This window comes from Patiria miniata, unplaced genomic scaffold (genome assembly GCF_015706575.1).
Source record: "Patiria miniata isolate m_02_andy unplaced genomic scaffold, ASM1570657v1 HiC_scaffold_2, whole genome shotgun sequence".
NCBI lineage: Eukaryota > Metazoa > Echinodermata > Asteroidea > Valvatida > Asterinidae > Patiria > Patiria miniata.
The window spans coordinates 17,292,332-17,311,692 of NW_024037058.1; the positions used below are offsets into that span (position 1 = coordinate 17,292,332).

A 19,361-nucleotide genomic window follows, 5' to 3' on the forward strand; every position below is an offset into this window, starting at 1 on the left:
AGTCCCAGGTTCATGTCTTTTCAACATTTTTGCAATTACTGACCTTTATTGAGATGACACATGAAGAAAAAAGTGGCACCAGGTTGCAACATTCTTCCGGTATTTGTGATTTTGTTGCATACCTGTGACATGCTTCTGCTTATTTAATTTACTCTGCAAACAAAGCCTTTTTTTCTTAGCCTTGATTTCTGCTGCTACAACCTTACATTTCAGTTTACTTGGGGATTTTGAACAGGGCTAGATTTGGATAATTAGTCCAGAAGTTTCCTCAGTACATGCATCACTTTTTGTGGCAGTGAACCACAGACATTGAACACAAGGACAAAACAAGGAAATCCTTGTGGGACATCCCCCGAACTGTCTGCCAATCAACTATAACTTCCTTCCTCCACTAAAAGCCACAGGGTTTTTGTGGCAGCGTGCCATTTGGCATGTGTCAATATTTCCACCAATACAACTTTTCTTGTGCGCCGACAGTCAAAAGTCGTCTTCGAAATTGTGCTGCCAAGCAAAAATTGTGACATACCTGCTATCATTTCTCCCTGATAAACCACAAAGTTTATCACATCGGGAAAATCATGTTTCAGTTATTATTCAATTGCTGTCTCTTAGCCAGCTTTCTGTTCCTGACGACAGCAAATGTTGGCATGATTAGACATATTCTGAAACGACAAACTGGTAAGTGTTTTTAATTCTGTCTCTTAGCTTTTATTCAGTGGAATTTTTTTCTCCAAAATTCTTGATTCCAAATACAGTTTTGCATGTTTGGAGAAACTTACAAACACAATCAAAAGACAAGAATTAGCATGAATGGTGGCAAGTTTTGCTCTTTTTTTGGCAAAATAAAATATGTACCTAATCAAAACTGAGGTGCCTGTACAAATGTGATGCGATCAAGCAACATGAGTCGTTTGTTGACCCTGGTTAAAAAAAAAAAATTATTACAGATTTGAAAAGAGCACAATCTCAGCATTACTGCTGTGAAAACCTCATGATGATAATATTTTTAGTTAAAAAATTATGGAAGTTGGAACACCAAGAGATGTAAATTAAACACCAAGAGATGTAAATGAAGTGGCCCTATTTTGGCCTGTATCTCCAAATAAAAATTCCCGACAAATGACTCATCATCACAAATATTTATTTAAGTAGTGCTGATTAAAACATGGGCCAGGCCATACTTCGTGCAAAAAAAAAGAGAAAGAAAAAAGAATTTAGTCCTGAAATGTTGGTAGCTATAATATCAATATTGGGTTTTTCCCTTCACCAACCTAAACATTATATTTAAAAAGTGACTGATGGCAGAACTCGCAGCTGTATATCAGATTCGAACCAGCCAACTGACACTGGCAAGCACAGTGGTCGAGTGGTAAGACTTCTACACTAGTAAGCAGGAGGTCATGGGTTCGAGTCCCACCCTAGTAAGCTGGTGAATATATTCTTGCAAGCCTGTGGACTTTACTGATATACTGAATTCACATTTCCTCAACACAAAACTTCCATCATAAATAATGGTAGCTATAATAATTTTTAAGACATTTTATCTTAGACAAATTTAACAAACCTCTGCAAATTCCAAGTGCCAGTATTATATGTTGGCCTTGCATGTGAAATACAAACAAGGAATATTTTAGAGAACACACTCTTTTTGATTTCTTACAGACCAATTTTTATCTGAACGTTGTGGATTTGTTCCCCCTTTGCAGACACCTGTGCAAGTGAATTGGTTGCTAGGCAACACGCCCAATCGTTCACTAGCCCCGGCTTTCCATCGGACTACCCCAACAATGCAGACTGCAGTTGGAGGATGAGAACGTCACCTGGCAACCAGATCGTTGTCAGCTTTGTCTCAATTGATGTGGAGTTTGAACGGAATTGCCAGTGAGTTTGTATTATTTTTAAAAATGTATTTGCAGTATTGTAGTACTCGTACTCGGTACTCGTACCCGAGTACTACTCCAGTACTTTTTTTTCGAGTACTCGTACTTGAATGTCAAAGTACTCATACTTGAAATGAAGGTACTCGTACTCGGGCAGCAAAGTACTCATACTCGACATGTCAAAATTGTACTCGATCATCAAAGTACTCGTACTCGAATAGCAGTACTCGGGGAAAAGAATGGTAAAGCTCGACTTACCACGGCCATATTTTTATTGATACTTTCAGTTTGAAATGGTTGATTGACTTGCGGAGAAATCAAAGCGTCCTGATTTTCCTCTGTGCACGTCCGTCCGGACAAACACATTTAACAACTAGCCATGAGTGGGTCTGTTTATCGGTCTGACTGGGCCTGGGCCAATTACGCACAATGAACCAGTTTGCCTTTTGGCTGTATTCGGAAATAAGGGTACTCGTACTCGTACTCAGAAGTACAAGTACTCGTACTCGGAGACCTGTTCTTGTACTCGGAAGTACAAGTACTCATACTCGTACTCATACTCGTACTCGGTAATAAACCTAAGTACTCGGCAGTACTCGGTACTCGGAAAAAGTACTGGACTACAACACTGTTTATTTGCCCTTGTATTTTACCAGGGTAGCCCAATCATTTGTCTTAGAACTGTTCTCTCTAGGGGCCCTGGGTGAGAACACAAAAATTAGAAAGTTAAACAATACATAAATGTGCTGGTTTAACAGACAGCAATGATTAGATAGAAACCAATACACAATGGTACAGTGCAAACAAAATCACAATATCGTAAACCAAAACAACTAAGAATACTCAGTTTTTAGCTTTTCCTAGTTCACAGTAATCCCCATGTTTTGGGTGCTGTTGCATATAGGTACGATTATCTCATCATCTACGATGGTCCTGATGACACAAACCCTCAAATCGGACGTTACTGCGGGCGCGCCTCACCGGCAGACTTCACTTCAACCAGTCCGCATGTCTTCGTCAAGTTCCGCAGCGATTCTTCGGACACGGGGGGAGGTTTTGAGATTCACTTTCGGGGAATTGGGAACTTTGGGGGTGATGGTGGTGAGGATTTACAAGGTGTGGATGGTCAAGGTGGTGACTTGGGAGGTGTTGGTGGTGGTTTGGGTGGTGGTGGGAGTTTGGGTGGGGGTGCGGGTGGGGGTGCGGGTGGGGCTGATGGGGGTGGGGCTGACGGGGGTGGGGTTGGTGGGGATGGGGGTGGTGTTGATGGTGATTTAGGTCATGGTGGTGATGATGGTCGAGGTGGTGAACCAGACTGGATTCAGAATGGGGGGATTAGTGGTGATGGTGATGCAGTGGTGATCAGTGGTGACAACTCCGGAGGCGAAGTCGCGGTGCGAGCGGACAGCAACAATGGCAACACAGATCCTGCAGTGAATGCAGACGATGATCAGCAGACTGTTGAAGTTAATGGTGAGTTGGTCAAACAGCTACTTTAAAGATGTACACCCGTTATTCTCTTGAAAAAAAATTGATTTTCTTTCTCCATAAAGAATGTTCAATTTGTATGTTTTGTTTTAACAAAAAAACTACTGTATTCCAATTTTGGGGATCCGCAACCCTCTAAAAAGGACTTTCATTTTGCGCACCCATGACGTGCCCTGCGAGAGCCAAATTATTTGTCTTATCTAACTTAACATTGGTGCATTTTATCGTTCAATGATCTCATTTAAGAGTGAATATCTTTTATATTTCTAGGAAAATAGCTATTGGAAAAAAAAAAATCTGTTTTTCGAGATGAAACTCGATATTAGAATGGGGAATGCATCTTTAATTACCAAAAATTGTGAGTATTCACTGACATATGATTATGAAGCTCAAGTGCAAAAAGATCAGTTCATCTATATCCAGGCAAATGGTCTTACCTTTTTTAATTTCTTAGTTTTGTTTCTTCATATCTTGATGATGCAGGCTGCAATCAAGTATGGCACAATGCTCGTCATGGCGACATCACTTCGCCGGGATACCCTAGCCCGTATCCTAGCAACGCTGACTGCACCATAGTGATCAACGCCCCGTCCAATCATCACATCGACCTTACATTTCACTCCTTTGATCTCGAGGAATTCTTCTGCGTCTTCGATTATGTTCTGATAAAGGACAGCACTGCACGTGGTATGTTTAGCATTACAGAAAAAATAGTACATCTTCCTGCAAAAGTGATTTGCTCAAGTGATTTGCTCAAGTTAAAATTTGGCAAGAACTCAAGGTTTCCTTTTGAGATAAGGCCCTAACTTCTGAAGGAAGTTTTGGAAAGAAGTTGATATCCTTTGAATATGACTGCAAAACATCAAATGAATTCAGCACTGAATGTGCATTTTAACAAATCCAAATCTCAAGCCGTTTGTGAATTGTGACACTTGGAATCAGTGGCGTACGCAGGACTTTTTCAAGGGGGGTGTTTCAAAATTGGATGTCATCATTTGTGACGCTAGAAATGAAGATGGTACATTGTGTTGTCGCCCGAAATAAAAATAGTATCAGTGGGCTAAACTTAACGCTAAAATAAAAGTCAGGAGTTTGTGTTGGCGCCAAACATAGTAAATTGAAAAAAAAAAACAACATGTTCTGTGTCTTATGATGAACATATGAGTACGGGGTCAATGTGGGCAGTCCCCTCCCTCAACAGCATTTAAACAAAAAAAAGAAGAAATTCAAGAAAAAAAGTGACACGGGCTGCGGAAGTGCTAGGATCTGTTCTTGTAATTGGCTAAAATTACTCAGCTTCGTCCCCTGGATCTCATGATTCTCATCCGTTGGAAATCTAATTCTTTGTGTAAACCGCCCCCACCCCTAAGGCCAAACTCCAGATACAGGATACAAATGCGCTCTGGTCACAGGGGCGGATTCAGACTGCCATTTGCCGGGGGGGGGCCTAGAATTGTAATGAAGCCCCTACGGCGTGGGGTCCGGGGCCCGCTTAAGGAGCCCGGGGAAAAAATTGGATTTTAGATGCTCTGTGGTGCAATCTGAGGCGATTCCTGGCCACTTCCACCGTTTAGAAAACATTTTAAACATCGAAAATTCCATTAAAATTTGTTATTTTTTTTTGTTCTTCATAAAGTTTGTTATGTACTCAAAGTTGAGAACCATGTTCCATCTCCGTATTTTTTTCACAATTTTCTATTTTGGAAAGGGATTTAGGCCACTTGTAGTCCGAGCCTCAGCCATTCGCTGAATGAGGTACAAATAAGGTGGGGGCACCGCTAGGGTGAAATTAGCATAGAGGGAATTTGGCCGGAGGACTAATGCGAGCGCGGAGCGCGAAGCACTTACGGCGTGGGGTCCGGGGCCCGCTTAACCCTAAAGGGGCCGGGTGATTTTGACCATCTCTCAGCCGGGGGGGGGGGGGGGCGGCCCCCCTAAAATCTCGGCCATCGAGTGACGAAAATTTTGAAACTCGGCACATGCATAGAGCAACTCTTCCTAAACATACCAAAGAAATGTCATGACTATAGGTCAAAGGGTTTTGGAATTATGGCTAATTAATTATTCATATGTACGAATGGCAATTCTGCTCTGTGTACACGACGTATATGCGAAAATTCAATTTTCACGGCGCGTAGCGCCGGAAAATTTTTCGCTACGCGGCAACACGTTGTCCGATTTTTATGTTTTTGGTATCAAAAGATGCGCAAAGCTCGAGGCTAAAAAGTCATAACAGCTCGGGTCGCGAAAAAATTTTTTCAGAGGCTATCACGGAAAATGTTGAGGGGGGGGGCGGATTCCGCCCCCCCCCGCCCCCTTTAGGGTTAAGGGCCCCGGGAAATTTTGGATCGTAGATGCTCTGTGGTGCAATCTGAGGCGTTTCCTGGCCACTTTTCCCCTGATTTTTTTAGCAGAAGTTTTTAAAATTGAGGGGATAGTTTGTTTCATTTGTTTCAAATACATATAGGCCTATGTATTCTTGCTCTTATAAAGTGTCTTCTGTATTCAAAGCTTAAAGTTGAGAACATGCACATAATTTGTAACTGTTCCGCGCTCGGTCACATAACTCTCTTTTCCCTCCATATTTTTACATGGCAAAGGGGGGTGTTTAACAGCCAAAACACCCCCCCTGCGTACGCGCCTGCTTGGAATTGACACACTTTGATTTTTTAATATTATTTTTTTGTAAAAAAACTGTCAATTTTTGATGTTGGTATCTTTTTGTTCCCACACATACAACGTTTGCTTCCACAATGCTGATTTTTATTTCTTATGAGCAATGAATCAATTATCTCTATCTGGCTTTGTTCCCTGGAATGTTACTGCAGTTTTATAGGAATTCTCTAGCAAAGGAGCTAAAGGAACATAGCCGCACACAAATTTAAAAGTGTTGGCTAACAAACAGTGTTAATAAGGTTTTGATTTGTTGTTGGTATTACATCATCTTTGGAGTGACATTTAGCATATGCCTGTACCCCACATACTCACATGTGTACTACTTTTTGTTCACTGCCCTGCAACTTAACATGAGACATAACAATCGATGCGACACTGTGAATTTCCATTTGTAGACGCTGATCCTCTAGTGAGGCTCTGTGGCGCGGACCTCCCGGATGACGTCCAGTCAACCACCGGTGTGTTAGTGATTAGTTTCGTCTCTGATGCTGCGGATGAGAGGGGCGGCTTCCGTGCATCATTTGTGAGTCAAGGTAAAATTAGAAGCAATGCTTATATAGCGCTCTTTATAAACCAAAGGTCTCAAAAAAAGTCTTCACAATTATTACCCCTGTTCATCAGGCCTCAAGACCATTTTTCTGCAGCAGTTCGAGATCAGCCCAATGTGGTCTCTTACATGTTCCTCACAGATACCAATTTATACTCCCATTCACAAATACCTTTTCGGTCCAAAAATCAGAACTTTTCCGTCCAAAAGTCAAAAATAAAATGTTGTCAACAATTTCGATCAGCAAAACATCCCTCGGCCATACAATGGTAAGGTCCTCTGGTAAACAACTCCTTATATGGAGATTGACGCACGTGTCAAGCGTGCTGCGTGATGTGGTGCACAGGACTAGAAATACTGACTCACAGGTAGTATTGGGCATGCCTATGTGAGGACTGTGAACGTTCAACCAATAAAATAGTGCTGGCACCGGATTTCATAGGAGTCACAATGTCATGTGACACTGGAAAGGTGTTTAAGACCAGCCAGCTATGTCTTTATCAACTGTTTAAAACTGGCCACGTGACAGGCTCTCAACCAACTGTCTTAGGTATTTATGAATAATTTTTAAAAGTTGAAAAAGAAATATTGACTAGAGCTGGGTTTGAACCTGCGACCTCTGGATTGCCATTATAGCTGGTGCTCTTATTAATTGAGCTATCCAGCCCTGTATTGGCAGTTCCCCATTTTGTCAATGTCTTTGTTCAAAAGGAACGCTAGTCAGAAGCCATAAACATGATGCATATATGCACTGTATGCCATGTAGCTTGGGATCACGTCCAAAGTCAAAATGCTAGTATTAACTCTAGTAATCCTGCAAACCTGGGATATAACAAACAAGGATCACTCAGATGCAGAAAGGATATGTATTTTAAAAACAAAGTTTCAAATAAACCAAGAAGAGGAAAATAATTAGGTTCATTATAAAAATTTTTTTAAATGAACAATTTTTGTAGCTTTAGAAGTCAGCACAGCCAGCTATGAACCAGAAGTGACCACTGCTCCAGCGGCGTTACTGGAGTTTGTCAACAAACCCGTGGACGTGACCAACTTACAGCTAGGGGACCCTGTCAAGCAACAGTGCAGCGTCAACCTAGAGGGCGCTACGGTCAAGTGGTTTAAGGAAAACAGAGAACTACCAGCAGGTATGCCAAGAAATAATAACCAACAAATTCAACTTCAATATTGCATAATACAAAATTGCAGACTGTTATTGTGCATTGACTTTTTTTTTTTTATGAACAAACAAATATGAGACCATTTTCTTCCCCAGTTTTTTATCCATTTTGCCCCACCTGGACTCAAAAGCAGGTAATGCCACTGTGGCCTTGTGTGATGGTAAGGCCAAAAAAAAAAAAATATTCGGTCTCTGGTCAGACCAAAGTTCCGGAATTGACGCGGCCACGTGGCTTTTTTTTTTTTTTTTGCTTTTTTTCTTTTTTTTCTTCAAGCTTGGATTGTACAGACAAGGTGGGGTACTATTTTGCTTTTTTGGTGTCTTCATGTACATTGGTGTCCTCCATAATTTGCCTTGGTGCTTTCGATCATTTGCCTTGGTGCAATTTCCCATTCCTTGGTGCTCTTTGGTAAAAAAAATTGAGGAGGTGCGGAAATAGAGGGCACTGTTGGAGCTACCGCGGAACATTTTGGAAAAAAAAAAGATCGACGCGCATGATTAAAATCGACGCGCGCGCTGACCAGAGACCGACTTATTTTTTTTTTTGGCCTAATACTAAATTCTTAATTGCAAGGTATATGTGTCAATATCTGTTAAAGGGAATGTACATCATTGGTTTTTGCTGTAATTTTCAGAAATGGAGTATTTGAGGGGTTAGTTTAAATCAAATATTGTTACACTGACATGTTTGAAGTTTTATGTTCGGAAATGCTGGAAAAACCAAGAAAAACAAAATTTTTCAAGTAGTCTGGCTCCCTGACTCCACTAAAAATGAAATGGATCAATTTACAGTTGCTAGAAAATTGTAAGGTAAGGGAACCAGTCTAGCTGGCCTGCACCCGTTCGTGAACATGTAACCAATACCAAACAAAATTTGGACTGAAAAAGGGTAAATTTGGAGCAGTAGTTGAAATATAGCTGGGTTTTTCCAACGGTGGTCGGCCGGTCACCGTTGGAAATTTATACAAAAATACCATTTTCTTGAAAATGACTTCACACCAGGTACGTGCCATAATTTTACAGGATGCTTTAGACTCGCGCATTTACCAACATCCTATTAAGCTATTTCTTAAAAACTTGGTAGTTTTATTTTTCGATGTTTGCAAATGTTGTATATTCCCTTTAATGATTACAATTTTTCTTTTATCTTTATAATTATTTACTTAATCTCTTGATTTGGAGTTAAAGCATAAATCTGGTTCAAAAAAAGACAATTCTATTTAATGATTTGTGTGTTTTGCTGATAGTCACGAATGCATTCAACCCATTATGAGTTTCGTGTAATTGTTTATTTAAAGTTGCCATAGTAATGAAGTTACAATAAATTATCCACTGTAAGTGAGTTTATAATGTACCCAAGGTAAAATAATTAATAACTGAATACCGTCCATCAAGGAATCTTTGCTCCAGCGCAAAACATCATTTAACTCTTATGTCTTATGGCCGACAGACGTTTCAATATGCAGCACCGAAAGAATGGAATAACCTCCATCCTTTTTGGAACATTTCAAATCACAGCTTAAGACACACTCATGTTTGTTAATTTCTCTATGTACATAGAGAAATTTTTGTATAATGCGCCATATAAGAACTGTTTAAAGGGAATATACAACATTTGCAAACATCAAAAACAAAACTACAACATTTTTACAAAATACCTTTTACTAGGATGTTGGTAAATGACAGTCTAAATCATCCTGTAAAATTATGGCACCTGGTGTGAAGTCATTTTTAAGAAAAGTGGTAATTTGTATAGATTATCAACTATTTTTCAACTACTGTTCCAAGTTTACCATTTTTTAGTCCAAGTTTTGTTTGATATTGGTTACATGTTCACGAACGGGTGCAGGCCAGCTACACTGGTTCCCTTACCTTACAATTTTCCGGCATCTATAAATTGATCCATTTCATCTTTAGTGGAGTCAGGAAGCCAGACTACTTGAAGGTTTTTTTGTTTTCTTGGTGATTCCAGTATTTTCGAACTCAAAACTTCAAATATGTCAGTGGTTACAATATTTTATTTCTTATATTAACCCCTCAAATAGTTCATTTCTGTAAATTACAGCAAAAGCCAATGATGTACATTCCCTTTAATATTATTGGTAAGATTAACCCATCAGCATTCAGCACCTGTAATACATTGTATTACATTGTATTTATTCCATTATGAATCCATAATATGGATTCATGATAACCATAGAATGCTCGGTTGGTTTGAGGCAGTGCATGGAATAACCAGCTTGAAACAGTACAGGGACTATAATAAAAGCTAGATCTGTAGAAATAATTTCATTCACAAACTTACTACTTTGTTTTGTTTTTGTTTTTTATTCAGGTGAATCCACTGAGGGAGTTTACATCGCAGAGGTTCCCGGGGGAAGCACCCTGATTATCCCAGTCTTTGAGGCAGAACATGAAGGCATCTACTCGTGCCAGGCGCAACTGCATGAGCAACCCGCCATAAAGGCTCCTATAGTGCTTCGAAGTGAGTCAGCTGGTAGTCTTAAGGTCTTTTCACAATTTTGTCTTTCCTGGCAGTGTGGAAAATAAACACGGGTCAACCCTGAGCAGAACCAGGTTAATTATGTCAAACATGGGTAGGCAAGGCATATCGTTCACGCTTACACCGGTGTGTGCACAGTTCGGCTATAGATTTTGTATTTTCTACCCGAGTACAGCCTCTTAACCCTGGGCCCATACAGGGTTGGATTTTACCCATGCATGTACATGTAAGCACTGGATCTGCGTATAGACAGTGGTGGATCCAGGGGGGTGTGAAGGGAGTGCCCCCCCCCCCCCCATGGCAGTGACCAATTTCTCAAATAAGGTCACTTTTCACTTGAGAGAGCCCTTCCATCCCCCCAGCACACCCTCCACTCCCCCGGCAGTAACCTCTCTGAATCCGCCCTTGATGGAAGCTGCGTTGGATTCTTGCTAGTGTGAAAAGGGTTCCCGAAATTTGTGTGTTGGACCTGGGTCCAACACACAAATTTTGGACAGCACTGGGTGTTGGCTCTGCATTTTTCTCACAATTCTTGCCGTCCATCACAACTTTGAAGGCTTGCCCACTAATGCCCACGGCACTATACGATCTTTTCCTACTACAATGGCTTTCCAGAGGCCAAATGTAGGCTGGGTCATGTGGGTCAATGAGAGCCCTCTACGTGCACAAGAAATTTGAATTGAAAAGAACAGCTCATTTGCAGAAACTAAAAGTCTCTCATCCAAATTGTGTATGTCTTGTATCTCGAAATACTTCCACGTCGTTATTTGAAATAATTGTCTGTGATAATTCTCTATTGCTGTAGTTGGTGAAGAGTCGTCAAACGTGGAGTCCATATCCCCAGACTACATCAGCAGTGAAGCCGAGGGATTTGTTGACTTTCTGACCACGCCTGAGGACGCTACCGTCACGGACGGCGCGGATCACGTCCTGTCCTGCTCAGCCGCAGGAAGTCCTCACATCATCTGGGAGAAAGACGGTACGGGAGTCGTCTACAATGAGAGAATCTACCCCATCTTCGCGGACAACCTGTTGGTCGGCGACGCCAGGGTGACTGACAGTGGGACGTACTCCTGCGTGGTGTACAGCGAAGAGGATGTCAAGCTCGGCTCGGTCTCGGCCCAACTGACAGTCAGATCCAGTCTGGATGTGTCAGATGGTAAGTTAATTGTTGTCTGAGTGGCAGACATATTGGTCAAGTTTCCTTTTCAAGACGTGGCGAGGGATGGAATAAGTGAGCCAGTACCCAAGACACCAGTCTATTTTAGATACAGCTTTTTAGGAATTTTTACAATATGATTCCATGCTTGTTTTAATACAGTTACCTTGCAAAGATGGATTGGGTTCACTACAACATCTTAGAAACCCCTGGATCCACGACTGTATTTAGTATACAGATGAACAATCACTGTACCAAAAAATTTGATGCTAAGTTGCTTGCAATATTATTGTTATTTTTAATGTGGAACAATTGTTATCATTTGTTTTTCCTTTCTGACTTTCAAACAGTCTGTGGTCTTGTGACGGCCAGGGAGGCTGCAAACTCTACAAAGCCAAAGGACAAATTCCGTATCGTAAACGGCGAGGTTGCCCAGAAGGGATCATCCCCATGGATTGCCCGGCTTTGGCATCGACATCATACCGAACACTTCTGCGGCGGATCCCTGATCAACTATCGCTGGGTGGTCACTGCAGCACACTGCATCAAGGGGCCAGATCATTACTACCAGGCCGAGCAAATCGAGGTCCGTTTGGGCGATCACGATTCGATGAATATCGAAGACAGTGAGATGAAGTTCCGAGTCTCTCGGATTGTGCTTCATGAGGACTATCGAAGGGATTCCTTCGACAACGACATCGCCTTGCTGGAGTTAGATCCAAGGGTACCAGAGTTTACGGAGTACGTCTGCCCGATTTGCCTGCCCAAGTTGCGGCTCTCGGAGAGGTTACTGGTGCCTGGGGAGGATGCCCGTATCGTTGGCTGGGGTAGGATCATCTCTCGAGGAAGTTACCCGAGGTATCTACGGGAAGTCTACGTTCCCATTGTCCCTGAGGTGACATGTCGAGAGTCAGCAGGCAGTTACCTGACTGGTAACATGTTCTGCGCCGGGTTTCGGCAGGCTGCGCAAGGTGACGCATGCCAGGGGGACAGCGGGGGACCTCTGGCAATGAAGAAGGGCAACAAGTGGCACCTGCTGGGGGTTATTAGCTGGGGTGAGGGGTGCTCCCAGGCTGAGAAGTATGGATTCTACAGCAAAGTCGTCAATTATGTCACCTGGATGAGAGATGTTATGACTGAAGGCACGTAATCATTCCAGAAAGGAAAGTTTGCCTTTTCCAAAAAGAATTTTGCCTTATATTGCCAAGCTAGGTTTAGTCAGCGTTTCAGTATGCCACCGCCTCTAGTTGCCAAAAACATAACATGGCCATTAATGGAAAGCGCGCTTTATTTTCTTGAACAGTTTAAAAGACTGTTTTCCCAAAACCAATAGTCTGTCACAGGTTCTGTAAAAATGTCAGTCTGAGCTTTATGAAATGGCCCACAATGAAAGAGAATTGAATCAGTTACGTCTGTGCCCATGTTTTGGGAACTGCTTGGCAAATATACACAGTCAAACACTGTAAATACAAGCTCAATCATATTATCCTGTACCTTATAATATGTGAAGTGATGGTTCCCATTCCAGGCGGTCATTGTTATTAAACCGCAGCACAGATTAATGAGCAGGTTAGTGTTTTAATAGCGCGACATTATTGGCACCTCTCTCCTGGATTTAGAGAGAATAAGTTATGAGGTCTTGAGGTCTTTTCATACTATTGTCTTTCCTAGCCCGGGTTGGAAATAAACACGGGTCAACCCTGAACAGGAGCAGGGAGGTTATGTTGAACATGGGTAGGCAAGGCATACCGTTTACGCTTACACCGGTGTGTTCACAGGTTGGCTGTAGATTTTTTATATATCAGCCGTGCAAAGCACGCTGATATACTGTGATCGTCCAATTTCTTTCTTTCTTTCTTTCTTTCTTCGGGCAAACGGTCACGTGACCAATGGAAAAAATGGCCATAACTCCTCAACTATTCAGCCGATTTCAAATAAACTTGGTCAAATCAAACATTGACACATGCCCTACCTATAGCCATGTTCATAAAATCCAGCCAATGGTCATCCACTGGTCAGTATATAGTGGTCATTTAATGAACTAAATGCTTCTTCTCCCACAGTCTTAACCCAATTGATGTAAAAGTTGGCCAGTTGCCTGTCTTTGGACCAAGCCTCACAAAAGTTGTTCACAGAATTTTGCCAGTGGTCACCTATTGGTCAGTAGGGGTCATTTTAAGAAAAAAATTAAAAAGCTGTTTACATTTTAAATCTTTGCAGCCCTGTTTAGTGTATTTTTTTTCTCTTATTCTCAAATTTTTATATTCCTGACTTATTTGGTTGTCGAGTTATTTCAAGTTTATCATTTTGTAAACGTACGTAAAAACAATATAAAAACATAGGAATTCTGAGGTTTTAAACCACCATGCATGATACTGTGGATGTTTTGTGGCATGCAAAAACGATATCACCCATGCGCACATCCTATGACAGGCAATTGCACGCACAGTGCCGCACTCTTCATAGACTTTCACGCAACCACTGTAGTGGTGTTTGGATACTGCATTCTTTCGCTTTGTTTAACGGCAGTGCCACCGTACCTGCGTAAAGCTGGCCGTGTATTCGGCCAGATACTCCGCCCCGTATTCAAAAGCACGGAGGCCAATCAACACCACTATTGCTGTGACTAATTTTTGATGTTTAATGCGGATTCATCTACAGGCATTATCTATTGTTTCATGTATTGTCTAGGCGGCTATTGTATGTCATGTTTCGGCGGACCTTAATGTCAAATGTTCATAGTAATGCTTCTCATACAGTCTTTTGCCGATTTCAGCCACATGTAGCAATGGTCACCTTGTGGTCAGTGCGAGTCAGTATTCAGACAAACCGTTAAAACGGCTATTTAGGCTGATATCGGTGCTTTGGGAAGCACATTAGCTCTAGTGGATTTTCTACCCAGGTAGAGCCTCTGAACCTTGGTCCCGACCAGGCTTGGATTTTACTCATGTATGTAGCTAGAGCACTGGACCTGCGTATAGACAGACGATCCAAGGGGTGCGAAGGGAGCGCCCGCCCCATGGCAGTGACCGAGAATTTTCTTTTCACAATTGAGAGAGCCCTTCCGTCCCCCGGCACACCCTCTGCTCCCCTGGCAGTAACCTCTCTGGATCCGCCCTTGATGGAAGCTGTGTTGGATTCTTGCTAGTGTGAAAATTAGTGTTCCTAAAATCTGTGTGTTGGACCCCGGATCCTACACACAAGGATGAACGTCTCTGCCAAACTCCTGGTTAGACGCTTGATAACGACCCGTACAGGTGGCAATTACCATGAATATTTTGTCAACAAAGACCCAGACAGCTTAACCGCTTCACTGCGCGTGCTAGCTTTCAAATTTGCAGGGCTCTGCGCTCGATCTGCTGTCGAGTTCTGTCAAGCCAGCTACCTATATTTTTGAATATTCATGATCCTACGTTTTTGGCCTTTATTATTGAAATCTGATTAGTGATAACTACATAACCATGTTAACGCTGAGCACAATATCTTTAGCTTTAAAATGAACTATGAAATGTCGCATATGTTATATCGGTTTGGGACCATATCTCTCTAAAACTTTTTAAAGAAAGCCTAATTAAAAATGAGATTTGGGTATAAAACGGTGTTCTCCTCGAAAAAGGTGTTACATTTGATGTTTATTTCCTGGGTAAATACTTCATCCATGATGACAAAACTGCACAAGTTTGTTTTATCCTGAAGTATTTATTTGTAACAATTTTGGAACAAGTCTATCTTACATATTAAGGAGTGGTTTTGCTTAAAGGTTAAGACTATTTCCGTTTTAGATGTCATGGGGGCGAAAACCGACAAAATGGCACAACATGCGAACGGGCGGGGTCTTGCCTAATTAATCAGCGAATCTGCTCACATTATCATAGACCCATGGCATTGGCCATGGGTCTACTACATAGACTATGCATTTCGTATAGGAGCTCAGAACAGTCGTTCATCCTTGTGTGTAGGATCCGTGGTTGGACCTCGGTCCGACACGGAGAGTTTGGACAGTGCCGGGTGTTGGCTCTGTGTTTTTCTCAGTTCTTGCCGTCCATCGCAACTTTGAAGGCTTGCCTACTAATGCCCACGGCACCATACGATCTTTACCTACTACAATGGCAACGCTGACTTTCCAGTGGCCCAATGTAGGCTGGGTCTCGTGGGTCAATAAGAGCCCTCTACATGCACAAGAAATTTGAATTGAAAAGAACAGCTCATTTGCAGAAACTAAAAGTCTCTCCAAACTGTGTATCTCTTGTGTATCTCGAAATACTTCCATGTTGTGATTTAAAATAACTGTCTGTGATAATTCTCTATTGCTGCAGTTGGTGAAGAGTTGTCAAGCATTGAGTCCATACCCTTAGACTACATCAGCAGTGAGGTTGAGGAATCTGTTGACTTTCTGACCACGCCTGAGGACGCTACCATCACGGACGGCGCGGATCACGTCCTGTCCTGCTCAGCCGCAGGAAGTCCTCACATCATCTGGGAGAAAGACGGTACGACAGTCATCTACAATGAGAGAATCTACCCCATCTTTGCAGACAACCTGGTGGTCGGCGGCGCCAGGGTGACTGACAGTGGGACGTACTCCTGCGTGGTGTACAGCGAAGAGGATGTCAAGCTTGACTCGGTCTCGGCCCAACTGACAGTCAGATCCAGTCTGGATGTGTCAGATGGTAAGTTAATTGTTGTCTGAGTGACAGACATTTGGTCAAGTTTCCTTTTCAGGACGTGGTGAGGGGTGGAATAAGTGAGCCAGGACCCAAGACACCAGTCTATGTTAGATACAGCTTTTTAGGAATTTGTACAATATGATTCCATGCTTGTTTTAATACAGTTACCTTGCAAAGATGGATTGGGTTCACTACAACATCTTAGAAACCCCTGGATCCATGACTGTATTTAGTATACAGATAGATAATCACTGTAGCAAAAGTTTGATGCTAAGTTGCTTGCAATATTATTGTGATATTTAATGTGGAACAATTGTTATTATTTGTTTTTCCTTTCTGACTTTCAAACAGTCTGTGGCCTTGTGACGGCCAGGGAGGCTGCAAACTCTACAAAGCCAAAGGACAAATTCCGCATCGTAAACGGCGAGGTTGCCCAGAAGGGATCATCCCCGTGGATTGCCCGGCTTTGGCATCGTCATCTTGCCAAACACTTCTGCGGCGGATCCCTGATCAACTATCGCTGGGTGGTCACTGCAGCACACTGCATCAAGGGGCCAGATCATTACTACCAGACTGAGCAAATCGAGGTCCGTTTGGGCGATCACGATTCGACAGTTATCGAAGACAGCGAGATGAAGTTCCGAGTCTCTCGGATTGTGCTTCATGAGGACTATCGAAGGGATTCCTTCGACAACGACTTCGCCTTCGACAACGACAACGACATCGCCTTGCTGGAGTTAGATCCAAGGGTACCAGAGTTTACGGAGTACATCTGCCCGATTTGCCTGCCCAAGTTGCGGCTCTCGGAGAGGTTACTGGTGCCTGGGGAGGATGCCCGTATCGCTGGCTGGGGTAGGATCATCTTTCGAGGAAGTTACCCGAGGTATCTACGGGAAGTCTACGTTCCCATTGTCCCTGAGGTGACATGTCGAGAGTCGGCAGGCAGTCTCCTGACTGGTAACATGTTCTGCGCCGGGTTTCGGCAGGCTGCGCAAGGTGACGCATGCCAGGGGGACAGCGGGGGACCTCTGGCAATGAAGAAGGGCAACAAGTGGCACCTGCTGGGGGTTATTAGCTGGGGTGACGGGTGCTCCCAGGCTGAGAAGTATGGATTCTACAGCAAAGTCGTCAATTATGTCACCTGGATGAGAGATGTTATGACTGAAGGCATGTAATCATTCCAGAAAGGAAAGTTTGCCTTTTTCAAAAATAATTTCGCCTTATATTGCCAAGCTAGGATTAGACATTGTTGTGTGCGTTCTAGTATGCCCCCGCCTCTAGTTGCCAAAAACATAACGTGGCCATGAATGGAAAGCGCTTTTTTTTCTTGAACAGTTGAAGAGACTGCTTTCCCCAAACCAATATTCATGTCACAGGTTCTGTAAAAATGTCAGTCTGAGCTTTATGAAATGGCCCAAAATGAAAGAGAATTGAATCAGTTACGTCTGTGCCCATGTTTTGGGAACTGCTTGGCAAATATACACAGTCAAACACTGTAAATACAAGCTCAATCATATTATCCTGTATTTTACAATATGTGAAGTGATGGTTTTTCCCATTCCAGATTTTCATTGTTATTAAACCGCAGCACAGATTTATGAGCAGGTTTGCGTTTTAATAGCGCGACAATTATTGGCACCTTACTCCTGGATTTAGTGAGAATGAGTAATTGAAGAGACACTTTCAAAATGTACTCATTGTAACGTTGTTGATAATGCTGCAACCAGGCCGATGTACACGCTCGTCGTACTCATGCTACCACTGCTCGTATTAAGCAGATTTCCTCTCATAGATATGTGTACGTTTTGGTCGGGACTGACGAAATGTGTACGTTGCAAATGTTATCTCGTTCAAACCACTTTGTGTAATAATTGTGCTTGACTGTAATGCTTTTGGCAATTTTGACAAATTTAGTAGAAAAGCAGATATCATTTTGGCTTCTTTTATCCTAAAATCACATTAACTGTATCAATATAATAAAACTAGTGCGTGTATGCTTATACTGCTTAGGTTTTTTATATACATGTACTGTAAAACATGCGCCAAAAATATGTATTTGTAATCTGCAGTTGCTTTACATGTCTTGCCTTCTGAAAGTGTTATTTCTTTGTACTAGAATACACGTCAACTTCTTGTGCATGTTTCTTGAAAATGTTTATAATGTTGAACACGTGGAATAAAATGCAATTATGGAAAGAAAACTTTAGGCATGTAGAAAGTATATTCCGTACCCGTTTGGACAAAATTAAAAAACCAAAAAGGGAGAAACTCAAATTTGTGTTCATATGTTCACTTTATGTAAATTTATTCAGTGTGCATGATTGACCAGTAATGCGAACAGGTTTGTAATTGTATTATTAAAATAAAATTATGAACAAAGACATATTGTAAGCAGAGTTAGCGTGAATCAATTGAATTTAAATATATCAAACAAACTTTTCGCTAGCTTCAGCAGTGTAATAATTACATTGAATGAACTCAAAGTCAAATTCCTAAAAACTACTGTTTCCAAAAAGTCTCTTTGGCATTTTCAAAAATAAAAATGCAGCAAATGCTTTTACATCTGTTTGTAAATTTTTTATATCATATTTTTGTTGTCATACTTGCTCTTTACCTAGGCAATGTTAATGCACTTTCCTCAGTGCTTTTCGAGATCTAGTGGGACGAATATCGGAGTAATTGCAGAATACCCCGCCACTAAAATCTCTGGCTATGCAGTTGGAATCACTGGAAAAGAACAACTGAAAAAATGCCAAGTTAAAACCAACTACCCTGTTGCCGGCTACGCGGATACTAAGTGGGAGTCCCCTTGACAATGATTGATAACGAAGCATTACAAAAGGAATGGGAGTTGCTGAAAAAATTCCGAGTCCAAACCAACTACCCTGTTGCTGGCTACGCGGATACGGAGTGGGAGTGCAGTGGGGCATGACGTGTGTATAGGCCAAGTACGTACAGGTACATGTAGCGCTGAGAAGGTTTATTGAGGGCAATCAACCGTGACTCCGTAGCCGGCTATGAGGTGCATAGATTGAGTGGCGGGGTATTCTGCAATTGTGCCCAAATATCCACAGCCGAACTCAGATGGGACTCGCCCCACATTCCTAGCTTACTAGTGCAAAAGTCAAATCCTTTTTAATTGTTTTCCTGAAGAAGTCTTTTTTTTTTTTTCACGTTTTTCCAACAAGGAAATTCCTGTTTTCCTACAAATGTTTTTTTTGTCGGGTTATTAAAGGCCATAGGATCATTTGCAGTTTACAAAAA

At 42.0% G+C, this 19,361-nt stretch overlaps 2 protein-coding genes across 2 annotated transcripts; both read left to right on the top strand.

The window, feature by feature from the left end:
- Positions 1-163: 163 nt before the first annotated feature.
- LOC119726414 (bone morphogenetic protein 1-like) lies at positions 164-6,864 on the top strand. The gene is made up of 6 exons (XM_038198069.1): positions 164-678; positions 1,707-1,881; positions 2,785-3,353; positions 3,852-4,055; positions 6,440-6,577; positions 6,836-6,864. The coding sequence occupies exons 1-6, from the start codon at positions 579-581 to the stop codon at positions 6,862-6,864; spliced, it is 1,215 nt and encodes a 404-aa protein (XP_038053997.1). The 5' UTR covers positions 164-578.
- Positions 6,865-7,026: 162 nt separating this feature from the next.
- On the top strand, positions 7,027-18,523 carry LOC119726712. The gene is made up of 7 exons (XM_038198519.1): positions 7,027-7,141; positions 7,548-7,736; positions 10,104-10,253; positions 11,077-11,430; positions 11,781-12,572; positions 15,747-16,100; positions 16,449-18,523. The coding sequence occupies exons 1-7, from the start codon at positions 7,042-7,044 to the stop codon at positions 17,270-17,272; spliced, it is 2,763 nt and encodes a 920-aa protein (XP_038054447.1). The 5' UTR covers positions 7,027-7,041; the 3' UTR covers positions 17,273-18,523.
- The last annotated feature ends 838 nt before the right edge of the window (positions 18,524-19,361 follow it).